Genomic DNA, 19,776 nt, shown 5'->3' with positions numbered 1-19,776 from the left:
CTGAGACCATGTATAGACTACCGGGAGCTGAACAGGGTCACGATTAAAAATCGTTACCCATTACCGTTAGTGCCAGAGTTATTTCAGAGCCTGAAGGCTGCGGTCATATTTACTAAACTTGATCTAAGGGGGGCGTACAACCTAGTTCGCATAAGGGAGGGGGACGAGTGGAAAACTGCGTTCCGCACACGGTTTGGGCACTTTGAATACCTGGTCATGCCATTTGGTCTGTGCAATGCACCAGCCACATTTCAGCATTTTGTAAACGATATTTTTAGGGATTACCTGGACATTTTCGTTATCGTTTACCTGGACGATATACTGATTTTCTCACCCTCCCTGAAGGATCACAGGATACATGTGGCGAGGGTGTTGGGGCGGTTACGTCAGCATGGGTTATACGCCAAGGCAGATAAGTGTTGCTTTGAGCAACCTAGCATTACGTTCCTGGGGTTGATTATCTCCACCGCGGGGGTCGCAATGGACCCTCAGAAAGTCTCGGCGATTTTGGAGTGGCCGGTACCCGCGGACAAAAAAGGCGTCCAGCGGTTTATCGGTTTTGCGAATTTCTACCGGAAGTTCATTAAGAACTTCTCGGGTCTGGTCTCCCCCATAACTCAGTTGACCAAGCTTGGAACCCGGTTCAGATGGACGCCGGAGGCTCAGGAAGCCTTTGAGGCCTTGAAGAAGCTCTTCACCTCGGCACCCATTCTGGGCCACCCGGACGCTGCCCTGCCATACATCTTGGAAGTAGACGCTTCAGAGAATGCGGTGGGGTCCATCCTGTCCCAGCGAAAGGGCACCAAAGAATTGCTCCATCCTGTAGCGTTCTTCTCAAGGAAACTTACCCCAGCAGAAAAGAATTACGATATCGGCGATCGAGAGTTGTTGGCCATCAAAACAGCTCTCGAAGAATGGAGGTACCTGCTAGAAGGTGCCTCACACCCCATCTTGATCTTCACAGATCACAAGAATCTCGAGTACCTGAGGACCGCCAAACGCTTACGCCCACGGCAGGCAAGATGGACATTGTTCTTCTCCAGGTTCATTTTTCACATCACGTATAGGCCCGGATCTAAAAATACGAAACCTGATGCACTATCTCGCATGTTTGAAGACTCCAAAGAAGATCCGGTACCTGATACGATTCTGTCTGCAGGATATTTCTTGGCGCTCCAGACGGACCTTCGGTCCAAGCTATTGGAGGCATCCACGGCCGCGTCAGTCCCAGTTGGTGTGTCCCTCCAGAACAAGGGGGGACTCCTATGGAAGGATGGGTTGGTCATGGTCCCTGAAGAGGTCCGGACCCTTGTCCTGGGACATTGCCATGACCACCCGATGGCGGGACACTTTGGCCCAGCCAAGACCCTGGAGCTTCTCCAACGCTCTTTTTGGTGGCCAAGTATGGCCAAGGATTGTAAACTCTATGTAAGATCCTGTACCATCTGCCAGAAAAACAAGCCATCGAGGAACAAGGCTTGGGGACTGCTGCGTCCCTTGCCGATTCCTGAACGACCGTGGCAAGGGATCGCAATGGACTTTATAGTCGAGCTCCCACCATCCCAAGAACACACCGCGATCTTCGTGGTCATCGATCGATTATCGAAAATGGCTCACTTTGTACCATTAAGGAAGACTCCGTCTGCATCCGAGACTGCGCGAATATTCATCCAGGAAATCGTAAGGTTACATGGAATCCCGGAGGACATTGTCTCGGATCGTGGGGTCCAATTTACATCTAGATTTTGGAGGGCCCTGTGCAAGGCCCTGGATATCAAGTTGTCCCTCTCCTCTGCTTTCCACCCTCAGACCAACGGACAGACCGAGAGGACCAACCAGACCCTAGAACAATACTTACGTTGCTACACATCCTTCCTTCAGGATAATTGGTTACCACTGTTACCTTTAGCGGAATTTGCATATAACAACGCAAGCCATTCAGCGACAGGGCAATCTCCGTTCTTCTCTAACTACGGATTTCACCCTGTCTTTCTTCCTGATTTGGTCTCTGAATGCCCAGTTCCGGCAACGCAAGACGCAGTAAACTTCTTCTCCTCGAACAACAAAGTGCTACAGGAAGCCATCGCTCGGGCCCAGGAGGATAACAAGAATGCATATAACAAGAAACGAAGAGGGAATCTGGTGCTGAAGCCTGGGGATAAGGTATGGTTGGCAACAACCAACTTGAGAATGCTTTGTCCCTCAAAGAAATTGGGACCTAAATTCGTGGGGCCTTTTTGTGTGAAGCGAATGATCAACGAGGTAACATATGAACTTACCCTCCCTGAAACATTCAAAATTCATCCTGTTTTCCACGTGTCCTTACTTAAACCTGTGATCCCGGATGCCTTCCCAGAACGAGAATCCAGACCTCCGGAGGCCATAACGGTGGAGGGACAAGAAGAATATGAGGTGAAAACGATCCTGAAGTGCCGAAGAAGGGGGGGCCAGACCCAATTTCTTATAAAATGGAAGGGCTATGGCCCCGAGGACAATTCTTGGGAACCAGCCCATAATGTCCATGCACCCAGACTTGTCCGGCGGTTTCTTCGTGACCACCCGTGGTGGAGAGATCGGGTGGGCATCCGGAGGTTGCCCGTAGGGGGGGGGCAATGTCAGGGATCCCCTCGATCCCCGCCGCGATGGTCCCGGCGCAGGCGCAGTATGCCGCCCTGTGCAGGGACGCGGGCTCTAGGTCCGGGCCGGCCGGCCGTGGCGCGTGAGTTCGCGCATGCGCAGTAGGAGCCGCGGCCGCCCGCTGGGCACCAATGGCAGCGCAGGGCGCGATATTTAAACGGCCCTGAGCTGTCATTCAGTGCCTTCTGGTCTTGTCCTTGCCCTGTATCCTGTATCCTGAATCTGAACCTGTACCTGTAAGTTGCTGACCCGGATTGTACCTGACCACTGCTGAATTCTCCTGTCCAGACCCTTGCTTTGCCTGACCTCTCTTCCGTATGTCCCCTATTGGATCTGACCTACTGTTGTTGACCTGGCGTGTGACCCGACTATTCTCTGCCCGCTGCCTTGTACCGTGCTGTCCTCCCCGTTACCGACCCGGCTTGCCTGACTCTGCACTTGCTCCGCCATCCATCCATCCATCCATTCCTCCCAGCGGGGTTCCCAGACCTCCTCATATCAGGCTCTCTCCCGTGGGAGCCCCTGGCGACCACCCCTACCACTGACGGGTGTCCTCAGTAAGCACGACCTGGTCCCGGGGTACTCCAAGTCCATCCCCACCATCAGGGGCTCTAGTGAACAAGTACTCTGGGACTTAGACTCCGTGCGCTGGGGACGCCTGATTAGTGGAGTGCTAGTGGTGTCGCCAGGCGGTCCCTTACACAATCATGTGATCACTGATTGGCCAATCAGTGATCACATGAAGAGTAGTGAGCAAGATGTCACTTCTGACATCATTGCTTACTACTAGTGAAATCTGTGAATGATCACAGAGGTCACATGGTACAAGGCTATTCACAACAGCCTTGTACCATGTGACAAGCTGTGACCAATCACAGCTCACACAGTATTTCTCAATGGCTGCAAGAATGCAGCCAGAGAGAAGGAGAAATAATTGCTATTACAGTCTTTATGGGTGTAAAAGCAATCAGTGTAAAAAAAAAAAAATAAATCTTCATCACCCCCCACAAGTAGTACAGTGTCGCTATGGTGACACTGTACTGCTAGGGTGACAGTATGTAAAAAACAAAAACAAAAAAAAACAAATAAATAATAATATAAAAAAATAAATGAAAATGTAAAAAAAATTTTGAAAAATTATAATTTTTGGTTATAAACTAATTTGGGGTTTTTTTTTTTTTTTAGAAAAAAAGATAGCTGAATACATTTTGTCCACGATTTATGAAGAAAGATGATTTATTTTCAAAATTTTATAAGAAAAACACTTTTTTTCAAAATGTTTCGACTTTTTCATTTACATAGCAAAACAAATAAAAATCCCAGTGAATAAATACCACCAAAATAAAGTTTTATCTGTCTCAAAAAAATGCTAAAAAATTCATATGGGTACAGTGTTGCATGACTGCGCAATTTTCATTCAAAGTGTGATAGCGCTGAAAGCTGAAAATTGGCCTGGACAGGAAAGGGGGGAAAGTGTCCGGACTGGAAGAGGGGAAAAGTGTCCGGACTGGAGGGGGGGAAAGTGTCCGGACTGGAGGGGGGGAAAGTGTCCGGACCTCAAGTGATTAAACTAGATGGACTGGTGTCTTTATTCAACCTAACCAACTATGTAACTATGTAACATGTTCCCCATGGCAGTGCCCAGATTCCCATGCCTTTTTTTTTACAACTTATTAGCCCTAAATATGGCCAGGATTAACAATATTTGCCACTAAATTTGGTTTCCCAGGATCTCAAACAAGCTTCTCAGAACCCATGGAAATTCAAACCTGGACAGGTTGGTCCATCTCCAACTGGCAGTAGAGGTTCGATGGTCAAATGATTCCATTACCTGTTTCCCCCTGCCGACTGCTGTGGTTTCTCCCATTCTGTAGCGATGTACAAGCTGTTCCGGAAAAAGAATACTTGCAGCAGCCGGGGATCATGACAAGGTCACTTTAACCCCTCGCCTACCGGGCACTTCTACCCCCTTCCTGCCCAGGCCAATTTTCAGCTTTCAGCGCTGTTGCACTTTGAATGACAATTGCGCGGTCATGCAACACTGTACCCATATGAAATTTTTATCATTTTTTTGTGACAGATAGAGCTTACTTTTGGTGGTATTTAACCGTTTCAATACCGTGCAATTTTACCCCTTCCTGCCCAGGCCATTTTTCAGGTTTCAGCGCTCTCACACTTTGAATGACAATTGCGCGGTCATACAACACTGTACCCAAACTAAAATTTTATCATTTTCTTCACACAACTAGAGCTTTCTTTTGGTGGTATTTAATCACCGCTGGGGTTTTTATTTTTTGCTAAATTAACAAAAAAAGACCAAAAATTTTGAAAAAAAAACACGTTTTTCTTTGTTTCTGTTATAAAAGTTTACAAATAAATAATTGTTCTTCATAAATTTAGGCCGAGATGTATTCTGCTACATGTCTTTGGTGAAAATAACCCAAATTAGGATGTATTTTTTAGTTTGTAGGAAAGTTATAGAGTTCACAAACTATGGTATAGATCTGATTATTGATCAATCCTGAAGTACTGACAGCCAATCTAATATCTTGAGGTCCAAGAATGTCAGAACAGTACAGATATCCCCCAAATGACCCCTTTTTGCAGAGTAGACAGTCCGACGTACTTCATAAGAGGCATGGCGAGTTTTTTGAAGTTGTATTTTTTTGTCATAATTTTTCGGAAAATGAAAAAATTAAAAAAATTATTTTCACTATTTTTTTTTTACATACTGTCACCAGTGCAGTACAGTGTCATCATATAACTGGCATGGCGGTGAACAGGGACACTGACTGGTGACAGTATGAAAAAAAAAAAATATTTTTTTTTTTAATTTTTTTTTAATTTTTTTATTATATTTAATTTTTTATTACTTTTTTTTATTTTTTTAAGATTTTTTTTCATATTTTACTATGACCAAAGTAGTACAATGTTACCATAGTAACATTGTACTACTTTGGGGAAGTGATCAGTTTTTTTTTTTTGTTTTTTTTTACACAATTTGCTTATAGCAAAGAATTACTTTGCTATGAGCAAGCATTTACCTGAATGAAATCGATTCATTCAGCTTTTTTTTTTTTTTTTTGTGCTTAGCTGTGATTTGGTCACAGCTAATCACATGACATCTGCATGTGATTAGCTGTGACCGTTCACAGCTAGGCACTAGTATACAATGGATGGCATCATGAACAAAGCCATCCATTGTATACAACTGTCATGTGACCTGCTGTGATTGGTCACAGCAGGTCACATAGTACCAGCAACGGGAGCCGGTACTCGGATCTGTCATCGGCCGTGTCCGAGGTGCACGGCCGGTGACAGATCGCACTGCTGCGCCGCTCTGCATTAGCGCAAACTGCGCATGTGCGGGAGCACGCCAAATGGCGTGCACCCGGAGTGCAGAGACAGTTATGAAGCTGCCAAACGGCCATTGGCCGGGCGGCTATTGGTAATCACCTCTGGGATTTTATTTTTTCTTAAACAAACCAAAAACCACTGAAAATTTTGAAAAAAAAGTTTTTTCTTAGTTTTTGTTATAACATTTTGTAAATAAGTGATTTTTCTCCTTCACTGATATGCACTAATGAGGCTGCAGTGATGGGCACTGATAGGCTGCAGTGATGGACACTGATAGGTGGCACTAATGGGCACTGATGAGGAGGCACTGGTAGGTGGCACTGATGGGTATTGACAGGCATCACTGATGGGCACTGAAAGGCAGCACTGATACATGGCACTGATAAATGGCACTGATAGGCAGCACTGATAGGCAGCACTGACTGGCACTGATAGGCGGCACTGACTGGCACTAATAGGCGGCACTGACTGGCACTGATAGGCGGCACTGGCAGGCACTGATAGGCGGCACTGATAGGCGGCACTGACTGGCACTAATAGGCAGCACTGACTGGCACTGTTAGGTGGCACTGATAGGCGGCACTGACAGACGGCACTGACTGGCACTGATAGGTGGCACTGACTGACACTAATAGGCGGCACTGACTGGCACTGATAGGCGGCACTGACAGGCACTGATAGGCGGCACTGACAGGCACTGATAGGCGGTACTGATAGGCGGCACTGACTGGCACTGATAGGTGGCACTGATTGGCAGCACTGATAGGTGGCACTGATTGGCATTGATATGTGGCACTGACTGACACTGATGGGTGACTCTGAAATGCAGCTCAGATGGGCACTGATATGTGGCATTGATGTGGCACTGATGGGCACTGGCACGAGGCACTGATGAGCACTGACACAAGGCACTGATGGACACTGGGGCTGGGGTGGGGCTGCTGGGGCTACACTGATCATCAGGGCACATGTCCCCTCCGCAGAATGCCGATTACCGACTCTCCTCTCCTCTGTCAGCGTGACAGCTCGAGAGGAGAGAAATGCCGATAACTGGCATTTCTCTGTTTACATGTGATCAGCTGTGATTGGACACAGCTGATCACATGACTGAGTTGGCATCTTCGGCTCTTTCCATGATCGGTGATCCGCTGTGTCCGAGGGACACAGCGCACCGCTGATCGCCGTGCTGCGCACTCCGAGTCACGCATGTGCGGTGAGAATGGGAGGACGTCATATGATGTCCTCCCAGAACGAGAGAACCACCTTGCTTCCGTCATATTACTATATGGTGGGCGGGAGGTGGTTAAAGAGTATCATTACTTTTAAAAAACAAAACACTCCCCTTTGGGTGATCTATGTACCTTGCAGGGATTTTAACAAACTTTGTTGCAGATTCCTCTCTTTTGAAATAGCTGTTTGTTTGTCTGTGTCCATGTGTAAAGTGAATGTGAATGGGAGTGGTTTTATAATTATCAATCAGCTGCTGCACCTGCAGGGCTCTAATGAAGAAAGTGGCAGGGTCTGCATCCCTTTACCTTCAGTTCATACCTATGTGGCCACGCGGGCCGTGTTTTGCGCAGGCACGAGAGCCCATTCATTTGAATGGACTCCCGTGCCCGGGTGCCACGCAGAGAAGAAGTCCCTGCACTTCTTTGGACACCAAACCCCTCACAGGAACCTCGGTTCTCAGTACAGCTCGATTTCCAGTGCAGCCGGCGTGCCATTAGAATTAATGGCACCCACCCGTGGGTCCGTAAGTCCTCTGTGCGGGTGGTGCGGCTGCACGGATTTTCGTGCAGATCCGCAGCGGCACCACCCGCACAGATGTGAACCTAGCCTTAGACATGATTTCTCTTTGGGAGAATCTCACCAAATATGGCATTTTTATTGCAGGGGGTATGCAAAATCTGACTTGTATCTTAGTGCGGACTCCTGGGAAAATCAGTGAGCCAATCACACAAGCAGGAAATGACGTGTCTGCGGGTACGCCACATCTCCAGGTGGTCATGTTGTTTTGTATTTTACAGAAAAACTACAGCACTGCAGAGTGAAAAGGAAAGTTCATTTTTAACGACACTCAAATAAACTATGACGTGGTGTAGTAATTGTATACGCTATATCATTTTTTTTTAATTTACTATTTTTTTCCCACTAAAGTGGAGTTACCCTTTAACCACTTGAGCTCCTGAGGATTTACCCCCCTTAATGACCAGGCCTCTTTTTGCTACTCGGCGCTGCACTAATTCAACTGATAATTGCGCGGTCATGCAATGCTGCACCCAAATGAAATTTACGTCCTTTTTTCACACAAATAGAGCTTTCTTTCGGTGGTATTTGATCACCTGTGCGATTTTTATTTTTCATGCTATAAACAAAAAAAGGCCAAAAATTTTTAAGAAAAACAATATTTTTTACTTTCAGCTATAAAAAATATATAGTAAACTGAAAGTTGGTTATAAATTTAGGCCAAAATGTATTCTGCTCCATGTTTTTGGTAAAAAAAATCCCAATAAGTGTATATTGATTGCTTTGTGTGGAAGTTATAGCGTCTACAAACTATGGTATAGATACTGCAATTTACGCCATTTTTCTGCTATACAGCGCTGCGCTAGTTTAATGGACAATTGCGCGGTCATGCAATACGGTACATAAATGAAATTTACATCCTTTTTTTCCCCACAAATTGAGCTTTCTTTCGGTGGTATTTGATCGCCTGTGTGGTTTTTATTTTTTGCGCTATAAAAAAAAAGGCTGACAATTTTGAGGAAAAAAAAACAATATTTTTGACTTTTTGCTATAAAACATGTCTAGTAAAAAAAAATGCAAAAATCAAATTTAGTCATAAATTTTTACCAAAATGTATTCTGCTCCATGTCTTTGCTAAAAAAAACCCAATACGTGTAAATTAATTGGTTTACGTGAAAGTTATAGCGTTTACAAATGGCGGGAAAGATACTGGGATTTTTAGGGTTTTTTTTATTATGGCGCCGAATTATGGCGGCGATCAGGGACTTATGGCAGCGACCAGTGACTTATGGCGGGACTGCGGTGGACATTCTGACATTGGGGGGTACTGACTTGGGGTCACTGACATCCCCAAAAACACTAATACAGTGATCAGTGCAAAAAAAAAACACTGACACTGTACTAATGGCAATGGGGAGGAAGGGGTTAACTTTATTTTGCAGGGAAGGGTTATAGGAGTGAGGGGAGTGTTTTACTAGGGGGTGGGGGTGGGGGTGTGTACTGGACGGGACAAGGCTGATCGAGAAAGAGAAACTGTTCTTTCTCGATCAGCTCATCCTCGAGCTGACAGGGAAGTGACAGACAGCACAGCTACTGCAGCTGTGCTCTCTGTCACTGATTGCCGCCGATCACCGGGACATAGCCGCTAAGGACCAGCTGTGACCCGGCGACTCACATCTGCGGCGGTGATCGGCGGGACAGATAGGGCGGCGGCGCGCCTTGCGCACGCCCTCTATTTGTTTACAAAACACACGTTTTAAAACGTGGTTTTGTCTGCGAGTGCCGCCCTGCCGCCGTATATATCTACAGTGGCAAGTGGTTAAGCCGACTACCTCTTCTAACACATCAGTTTTATAAGATGGAATGTACCCGAAGTTCCATAAACAGTGAAGCCAAAAGGTCGGTACACCCTGTGCAAGTACAGATGAGCTATATATTATTAACCTTCGTGCGGCAATAAAATAACAAGGAAGCTTCACCTGTTATCATTGAGTTACAACCTATACATCCTACCATTTATTTAGTCTTCTAAAGTCTATGTAAAACTCTTTCAGGTATTGCTGTCCATAGTTCCATAGTTACCTGGTTAAGCTGGTTAAAAAAAGTCCATCCAGTTCAACCAATAAAAGACAAAAAAAATTCACACAGCATACACAAATAGAAAACCTCCATTTACACTATGCTATACTCACAGCTGATCCAGAGGAAAGCAAAAACCCAATAAAGCATGATCACGTCTGCTCCTGCAGGTGGAAAAAAATCCTTCCTGATCCCCCGAGAGGAAATCAGATTTTCCCTGGATCAACTTTACCTATAAATATTAGTATCCAGTCATATTATATTCAGGCCTTTCTAAAACAAAATCTACTAAGTTGATATTTTTTTTAAATATATTTTTTAAAATATATTCTTCAGATTTTTTTAACATATAAAAAAGTAGTTTTAACATAGATTTTTACATATATTTGTAAATGCATTCCAAAAATGTAGATTTGTAATTTTAAAGACACACAGTATATTTGAAATGTATTTTTAAAAATATTTTTCATATATTTTGTAATAAAAAGGCATCATATTATATGCAGGCCTTTCTAAAACAAAATCTACTAAGCTGATATTTTTTAAAAATATATTTTTTAAAATATCTTTCAGATTTTTTTAACATATAAAAAAGTTGTTTTAACATAGATTTTTACATATATTTGTAAATGCATTCCAAAAATGAAGATTTGTATTTTTAAAGACACACAGTATATTTGAAATGTATTTTAAAAATATTTTTCATATATTTTGTAATAAAAATGCATATATTTCAAATACATTTTTTTTCCATATGAGTATCGTTAGTCCATGCTCCATCAAGGAGAGATACACAAAAAAGTAAGAACGCAAAAACTGCAAAAAGTAAGAAAAAATCTTTGCAAAGCAAGGGGATATGAGCTCTTAGACAGTTGTCACTTGAAGAGGTGTCCCTATTGGAAAGTATCCACTCTATTTCTTCTCCTGTTACAATGCTAAGATTTGGGGTTTTTCATTTCTTTCTCTACAACATATTGGTCATCAGGACAAGAAGAGTTTGTGTCTCCAGTACAGACACAGACAGCATTACAAATGGTGCATTCTAACCCTTACTATCCCAAAACGAAAAAATAAGTTATGGTTTTACATACTGCACAGTTACATAGTTAGTCTGGTTCCAAAAAAACAAATCTCCTTCTAGTTCAACCAATGAAAGGAAAAAAAAAATATACAATCCTTTAAACACACTCCTATCCACAATCCAGGGCCAGTGCTACCATTAGGCAAACTAGGCAGTCACCTAGGGCGTACTTCCACCTAGGGGCACCTGGGTGCGCTCTCTGTATGATCTATGGACCTCTTGCATGAATTCTTCATTTCTCTGCAGAGTCCCACTCTTCATACACAGGGAATGATTAGGGAATGATTGTATCTTTACTCTGCACAAAATCTCACAGCCTGTCCACACACATGACCATTTAGTACATATATATATACACTATATTGCCAAAAGTATGTGAATGCCTGCCTTTACATGCAAATGAACTTTAATGGCATCCCAGTCTGTCCATAGGGTTCAATATTGAGTTGGCCCCGCCCTTTGCAGCTATAACAGCTTCAACTCTTCTGGGAAGGCCGTCCACAAGGTTTAGGAGGGTGTCTATGGGAAGGTTGGACCATTCTTCCAGAAGTGCATTTGTCAGGTCAGGCACTGATGTCAGATGAGAAGGCCTGGCTTGCAGTCTCCATTCTAATTTATCCAAACGATGTTCTGTTGGGTTGAGGTCAGGTCTCTGTGCAAGCCAGTCAAGTTCCTCCACCCCAAACTGGCTCCTCCATGTCTTTATGGACCTTGCTTTGTGCACTGGTGCGCAGTCATGTTGGAACAGGAAGGGGCCATCCCCAAACTCTTCCCACAAAGTTGGGAGCATGAAATTGTCCAAAATGTCTTGGTATGCTGATGCCTTAAGAGCGTTCTCCTGGCAACCGCCAAACCCAGACACGTCCATCGGATTGCCAGACAGAGAAGCGTAATTGGTCACTCCAGAGAACACGTCTCCACTGCTCTAGAGTCCAGTGGCGGTGTGCTTTACGCCACAGCATCTGACGTGCTAAACCTGCTAAACCTGTTAGCTTGGAAGTGGGGCAGGTGGAACCTTCCATTAACCCATTGGGCTTCAAGTCTGGGTAACACAAGAGGATTGCCCGTCATGCATTCTTCTGGGCTACGCTAGGCACCTGTAACGGGATCACACTACACATGGGGTACCTTTCCTCTGTGCCATTTTTATAAATGCCCTGGGACAGGGCTGAGGCTGCTGTTAGGGAACACTCAACCATAAGGTGGGACTCTACTCTTAGAGATGAACGTACACCAAGTACACTTGCACAACAACTGTCCTGCAATTAGGAGGGACACACTTAGCCTTGTCCACATCCAACTGTCCAGCGTTTTTCACTACCTCTCTGGGTAGTAGAACGAGGCCCCACCATCTAGTGTGAGCTCCAATCATGCACTTGGCTTAGATCTTGAGCTTCCGTACCTCTGTTCTGGAAGAGGACCTCTGAGGTGCCACTCCGCTCCTGATGCTATGGGAGACAGACCACTGGCGGAAGGAGTGTCAATAACATCTCCTTCACTGCTGGAGGCCATCCCACCTTCAACAGGTACATGGCAATGACAGGTTGCTTGACTGACTGTTAGCTTCCATTACCCTTGGTAACCACTTGCTGTACTACACCAAGATGACTCTTCATACCTTAATGTGCCTAGTGTCCCAAAGCTGTGAACTAAATGTAAAATGTGCCGGTTATGTGCATTGCATTCCTTTAAGATCTTCAGACAGGCAGTTTAGCACTACCTCCTTAGGAGCCTCTAAAATTTTGGGTCCCCCTTTAGTCCTGCACAGTCAGGCAACACGCATTTCCTACAGACTTGTACTCCAGAGACAGTAAACAGTCCTTGAGCTTGGGGTTTTTTTTTAATTTTATTAGGGGTATTGAACTTGGATGGGGTAAGGCATGTGTAGGATGCCCAATGGAACTGACAACTTCCTGGAAACTATATACAAGTTTTTATACAGCAAAAACTCTTCTTGGAGAGCTCTTCAGCCTCTCCTGGTGTACCACCCCAGACCCCAGATAAATCCTCTTCTTTACTCAGCTGTCTGGAGGAATCCCTGGGCAAGGGGATCCAGTGCCTGTCACTTTAAAATGAACAGTCTCGGGTAAGGAGCTAGTCAGATTTCCCACCAGAATGCTCTTTTCCACTTAGCTGGCCCAGGGGGTACAGGATAACTAACTCAGTCTCTTTCCTGTGAGCTGTTTTAGGTAGATGGCTGCCTTCAGGCCTTCTGCTGGGCTGGCTCCTTTCCTGGCTCCACAGGTAGTCCTCCCTCTGGGGATTGATGAGGCTGAACAATCCTTCTGTTCAGTTCCCACCCTATAGCTAGGCCCCCTCCACTGGGCCCCCTCTCAGGCTCCTGCATCTCCTCCTCTCACTCTATCTTCCACCCTAACTCTTCTGCTGATGAGCAGGCTCAGTCATGCTTAATGGCTGTCCTGACCCCATGCCAAGCCTCCTGACTGGGGATTGGTCAGGATCCCCTAAGTATGCAGATCAGCCCCTCCTCACCCCCACCCACTGCTTCTAGAATCTTCTCCAAAAATCTAGAACAGGTCGAGGTACCAAGGAACTGATCTGCAGAGCCTCCCAGCCCTGACCTGAATTTTACCCTCTAACTCAGCCCAGGCTGCTATTCAGCTTTCCTAGCTGAAAAAAAAAATGTAACTAGCTCTCCCTGGCTATCTAGAGCGGTGCTACAACAGAAAACGTTTTTCAGGACTTTACTTAGAAAAAGTGCAAAACTTGAGGCCACAAGCACAAGCACAGTTCTTCCCTACATCCCCAAACCCTACCTCAGGCTTGTGTGATACCTTGCCATACCTACAAAAGGTAAAGTCCATTCATGGTAGGACCATTGGTATTAACATAGTCCAGCAGCTCGTGTCTTTTGGCGTAAAACTCAGGCTCCAGTGGCTTTCTACATTACTTCGGGTTACAAAATGACAGAAAGATGTAACGCCATCCTTTTACAGGCCAAGGATTTATGACAAGAGCCTTGGGCCCTGGACCACTCTCCCCTTTTTAACCCCAGGGGGTTGGACCCATGAAGCCCACCAAACAGAACACCCAGGAACTCAGGTTAACCATAACCCTCCTGTCCAAGGCAGCACTTAGCTAGCTGGATGATGACGTTGCGCCTTACGTTCGTGCCTAGCTTTAGACAGATTTACACGCATTTAGGCGCTTCAAGCATTTTTTCTGTCTCTAAACAACCCTGCCTTTAAACTCCTCTATATGAAGGAAAGCCGAGGGCTGGGCCCACAGATTCAGAGGGTACACGATGCCACACAGACACAGACAGTAACCCCGTACTTGCGGATTTTTCCCCAATGTCCAGAAAGCAGCCTGTCTGCGCCCGAATGTTCCTGAGCAAGATATAACATTGGGGTGCACCCTAAGTATAGCGCAATACTATTTGTAATCCAAAGGAAAGTGGAGTGTGTCTCTTGTAACTTTCTGGTATATCCAAAATGTCACTGACCATGTGTGGTGCGATGTGCTGCGGCAAAGCCGCACTTACAGTTCCCTGGCAGGCTCTTGGTGCTTTTCCCTGATCCACTTCCGAACCGGACCATACAGTCATTTGTTTCCCGGTCTTGTTGTGAATCTTCCCTAGGTGCCGTCGCCAGATTCCACTGTTAGCTGTAAATCCTCTTCCAGGCCCCACACAGATTCTCCAGACGTCCTCAGCATCCATCAGCCAGACCCAGCCTTCACTTCCTCCTCTGCACCAGAACTCCTCCCCTTCCCATAGAGTTTGTGATACAGTAAGTCATTTCTTAATTGCAGCCTCAAACCTGCATTTACAGTTCACTATGACCCTTCTGAGGGTCCTACTCAACCCCTAAATTAGTATTCATTAAACTTTATAGGGTAAATAAGCATTTATCTTGTCTTAGCAAAAGTCACTGCAAAATCGATTCTTGTACTTTACTGCCATCTACTGACCAAAGAGCATATTGCAGTTTAACATAACACACCAGTATTTATCCATGCGTCACACCCTTACATATACACGTATGTGTGCATGAACCCATAGGCTAGCATGGAAGGGTGTTTAGAGGTAAACAAAAAAAAAATGTCCATAACAGCCATGTTACAAACATCCAGTGTGCATGAGGCCTAAATACTAATAGCTACAACCTGGATAAATGACAACCTTCACTGACATTTGTATGATGATCTATCTGTAATGATACAAGAAGCCATTGTGCAAGTGTCTCATTTCATCAGTTTTACAGTAGATAGCATGGTTTTTAATGAGGTACAAAGTATCCTCATAATAAAATAGTGATGAAACCACAAATAACCAGCTCATGCCAACAACTGTCAAAACACAGACATGTGGCAGTAATAAAATGATTAGGCGATTCAACAATGGTGCCGTTTAACCCCTTCATACCAGCATATGTGGTTTAATGGCAGATTGTCAGCCAGTGTCGTTTATGACCATTGGGTGGCTGATCTGCAGGGTGATCGCTGTGTTCTGAGCAGCCATTAGACAGCTGGGTCCACAGAGACACCATACCGAACCGATTTGAGGGGGCTGGGTACCATGTGATTGCTGGGATTGGCCATCGCAGTGGTTACATGGTACAGTGGTGTATTTAGGTTTCATGCTGCCCTAGGCAACACAAAAATCGGCTCACCCACCCACGGACAGACCCTGACACTGACAAAAGCCCCCCTCCCCCAAGATAAGAGCCTGACATTGACCAACAACACCCCACCCCAGCCCCACCTGAGAGAGCCTCCCACTACCACCGCCCTATACACACTGGCAACCCCCCTCCCCCCCACTCCGGCGACAGAGAAGACACTCACCTTAGCAGCTCCGCACATCCCTGGGAAAAAGAGTCATGCTCTGAGTACATCATCAAGCAGCCCGCAGCCCCTCTCAGACCCCACCTGGTTACCATGCTGCATGCGTCCTTTCTTCCATCCCTGCTTTTGGGGGGCAGTGTTGCCCCCCTGAAAAAATTCCGCCCTAGGCAAATGCTTTGTTTTCCTTGTGGAATACACGCCCCTGACATAGTACTGTTTGTAGTGCTGATCCCTCTCCTTCCCCTTACAAGAGGGTAAGGAGAGAGATTGAGTATTCATGAATGGAATGAGTGGATCAGCAGCTGCAAATTCATTCATTCATTCTGTTCTATTCAATTTATTATCTCCCTTCCTTTTCTATCTCCATGCTGTCTCCATGTGACCCAGTGGTGTATTTAGGTTTTGTGCTGCCCTAGGCAACACAAAAATTTGCCCCCCCCCCCCCCCCCAGAGAGAGACTGACATTGACCAACAACACCCCAGCTCCCTTGCTAACTAGTCACATATGTCACCATTCCTTCAGTGGTTGTGGGGGAATCAGTCCTGGTATTATTTGCAGCAGATGGTTGCCTTACTTGTAAAAGTGATCGGAGTGGCTAACTAGCCACTCCATTGCTATTACAAGCAGCAGGAGGGGACACCCCCCGCCCCCCTTCCATCAGCTTTTACAGGATCTCCCGCCCTACCAGGACCAGATTGACTCCGTCATATGGTAAACTGAAAGCAATGACCTGACATCACTTCCAGTTTACTCGGAAATACACGGTGCCATTTTTAAAAGAATACAAGCATTCAATCTTGGTGTGATCAAATGCTTTTAAGGGCAGAGGAGGCATTTGGGGTCTTCATAAAGAATACCAATCAACGTGTATTGCTATCACAAGGGATGTTTACATTCTTTTGTGAGAGCAAAAAAAGTGATAAAAAAAAGTTTTTAATGTGACAGTGTAAAAAAAAAAACTAAAATAAAATAGCGGGACAACCCCCCCACCCCCCGTGCTTTTGCATGCAGGCAACAGAGATCATCCCACACATGTGAGGTATCACAGATCTTGGGCGGTAATTCTAGCACCAGACCTCCACCAAAGATCTTTTAGCTGTACTTCTGTGGATCACAGGAGTGCAGTTCATTCTGAACTCCTGTGACCCGTTTTCAGCCAACAGCGTTTTCAGTCGTCCATTGAGAGAGTCGTTCTGTGGTTGTAACTCCCTAGCACATGTGCAGGAGTGACTTCATCGTGGCTCGGCCAGCCAAGCGGCCGCAGCCCGTGAACCCAGACAGAAGACCGGGTAAAGATGGAAGACTTACCTGAAAACAAAGTTCGTCACGGATGGAGGGCTTAATTTTCAGGTAAGTCTTTCATAATGTGCTAATTTGCAGTGCATACTAACACATTGTACTCTTAATTGCAGAGAGAAGATTTTTTTGTGTTATTTTTTGAGGTTTACTACTGCTTTAAGTGGATAGGTTTGGAAAAAGATGAGGATGCAATCGTGCTTGCTAACAAAACGTTACCAATAATCAGGGCTTTTTTTCTCAGAGGAAAGGTGGTGGAACTCCCCCACCCAAACCTGGCCACGCCCCCATCAAACCCTAGGACCACCCCTTTAGAGAACAGGAATGCAAGTAAAATTTGGGAGGGGCTTCCGATGACATCATTTCCCGTACATACCATATAAGGGAAATGATGTCATCGGACCCCCGGCTGCCTCTTGCATGATCTGCATGAAACACATGCATAGATATAAAATGACTAATGTACTGACACCAGAAACACATGCATAGATATAAAATGACTAATGTACTGACACCAGAAACACATGCATAGATATAAAATGAATACCGTACTGACACCAGAAACACACGCATAGATATAAAATCAGTACCGTACTGACACCAGAAACACATGCATAGATATAAAATGACTAATGTACTGACACCAGAAACACATGCATAGATATAAAATCAGTACCGTACTGACACCAGAAACACACGCATAGATATAAAATCAGTACCGTACTGACACCAGAAACACATGCATAGATATAAAATCAGTACCGTACTGACACCAGAAACACACGCATAGATATAAAATCAGTACCGTACTGACACCAGGAACACATGCATAGATATAAAATCATGGCAGGCCGTTTGTAAACGTCCAGCATAGATATAAAATCAGTCTAGCATGCATGTGTACCCTGTCTGGTAGATGTGCCTGCTCCTACAGGCTCCCCTAGGGTTGCCACCTTTTCCTCCAAAAAATACCGTCCATCACTGAATTTATCTTTCCTGTTCCTCATGCACAGGAGGGGCGCTCTCGATCGGCGCCGCTGAGCGCTGAGCAATTGCGTTCTGAAATAGTTTAGGTGGGCTCAGGTGGGTGAGGATAGTTTAGGTGGGCTCAGATAGTTTAGGTGGGCACAGGTGGTTGGGATAGTTTAGGTGGGCACAGGCTGGGGAGAGAGTAAAAATTTAGAGCAATACATGATACTGCAGTCAGTGACAGGGAGCCGAGCGCAGCTTACCTACTCCAAGCTGTACGGCCCCTGCATCCACGCTGTCACTGCCGTTGATGTCGCCGCGCCGCCCCCGATGTTTACACGCCGGCGGGGGGGGGCGGTGAAGCGTGCATAGTGTCCTCGCCCATCGTCCGCGCCCCCGATGTTTACACGCTGGCGGTAGAGGGGGGGGGGGTGAAGCGTGCATGTCCCCGCTCACCGGCTGTGAGCAGCGGCAGTGACAGGTGCCGGGCACGCGCAAGCATGACATAAACAAGCCGCGTCCGGCACCTGTCACTTTCGCTGCTCTGCATAGCTTGTCAGCTCTGCAGAGGCAGTCGGTGAGCGGGGACAAGAAGAAAAAGGTGGCGGAACGCAGTACCGCCGCGTTCCGGCAGAAAGAAAGCCCTGCCAATAATCAATGCCAATACCTTCAAATTTATGGATATACTTACCATTACAGTGTATAACTCTTGTGGGCTTTAAGTTGTTGGCAATTTCGATACCCACTCTTGGCCTACAAGAAATAGATTAATTTTAAGTTACTTTCAAATGTGAAGCTAGCAAAGCTTTCAATCATTTTACTCCAGAGAAATCCCTACAATAATTTTCAGGTCTTGGGTAACCTCCTCAGCTGTCACCGAAGCAGGGGCAGACAAACAACTCATGGGGCCCCCGGGCAATAAGGGATCATGGGGCCCCTGTGTCCTTGTCCAAACTCAAAAAAGCCTATGAAAAAGGTACCAAGGGCATCTCATGGGGCCCCCTACTGACCCCGGGCCCTCAGGCAGTGCCCGAGTTTCCAATTGGTCAGTCCGCCCCTGCACCAAATCAGGCTTTTTTTTAATTTGTGCTGTATACGCTGTTCAAACTAGTGTTGGCTTTGACACTACGGAATGTGAGTGTAATTTATGGAATGTTTTTATGAATAAAATTGTCGTACGATTTTACACTATTAGTTCCCTCTCTCTTCCTTTATGAGTGTGTTTGATGTCAAGAAAATGTTGGTTGAATCGCCTCCCAATTGCCGGCCATCAATCTGCAGATCGTTGCTGCCAGAGCAAAAGCATGTGTGCTGGTTTATAAATTGACTGTATAATCCTTCTGCACTCACAATGTAAACTCTAAATAAAGCTGCTAACACCCTACCACATACCACAATGGACAATAATAAGATAAAATAATGTGGTGCTGCGCTTATACATACAACATACCGAAAAGAACATATGAAATAATAACATATAATAAAATCTACATACATAAATATTATTATTTATTTATGTAGATTTTATTATATGTTATTATTTCATATGTTCTTTTCGGTATGTTGTATGTATAAGCGCAGCACCACATTATTTTATCTTGGTTTATAATTTGACCAGCATGTTGCTCCTGTGAGTTTATTTAATTCATCTGGTGGTGGGTTTTTCACAGTGTTTTGGGTTTATTTCAAGAATTAACAGTTTGGAGCACTGAAGTATAAGATAACACTTTTTTTCTCTATCAATTTGCACATTGGAATTTGATGCAAAACGTTTTTTTCACGTATATTTTTTTACACTTAA

The 19,776-nt window shown here is 45.2% G+C and overlaps 1 protein-coding gene across 1 annotated transcript in view; it reads right to left on the bottom strand.

The window, feature by feature from the left end:
- Positions 1-19,776, bottom strand: part of LOC149440685 (NXPE family member 4-like) — a 50,053-nt gene that overhangs the window by 9,356 nt on the left and 20,921 nt on the right. The window contains exon 4 of the mRNA XM_089658262.1: positions 18,667-18,728. Coding sequence (XP_089514388.1) covers positions 18,667-18,728 — 62 coding nt within the window. The remainder of the gene's footprint in view (positions 1-18,666; positions 18,729-19,776) is intronic.

The sequence above is a fragment of the Staurois parvus genome, unplaced genomic scaffold (genome assembly GCF_062004578.1).
Source record: "Staurois parvus isolate SC_StPar_1 unplaced genomic scaffold, SC_StPar_1.0 ptg001060l, whole genome shotgun sequence".
Classification (NCBI taxonomy): Eukaryota; Metazoa; Chordata; class Amphibia; order Anura; family Ranidae; genus Staurois; species Staurois parvus.
This window is presented reverse-complemented; position numbering and strand designations above follow the sequence as displayed.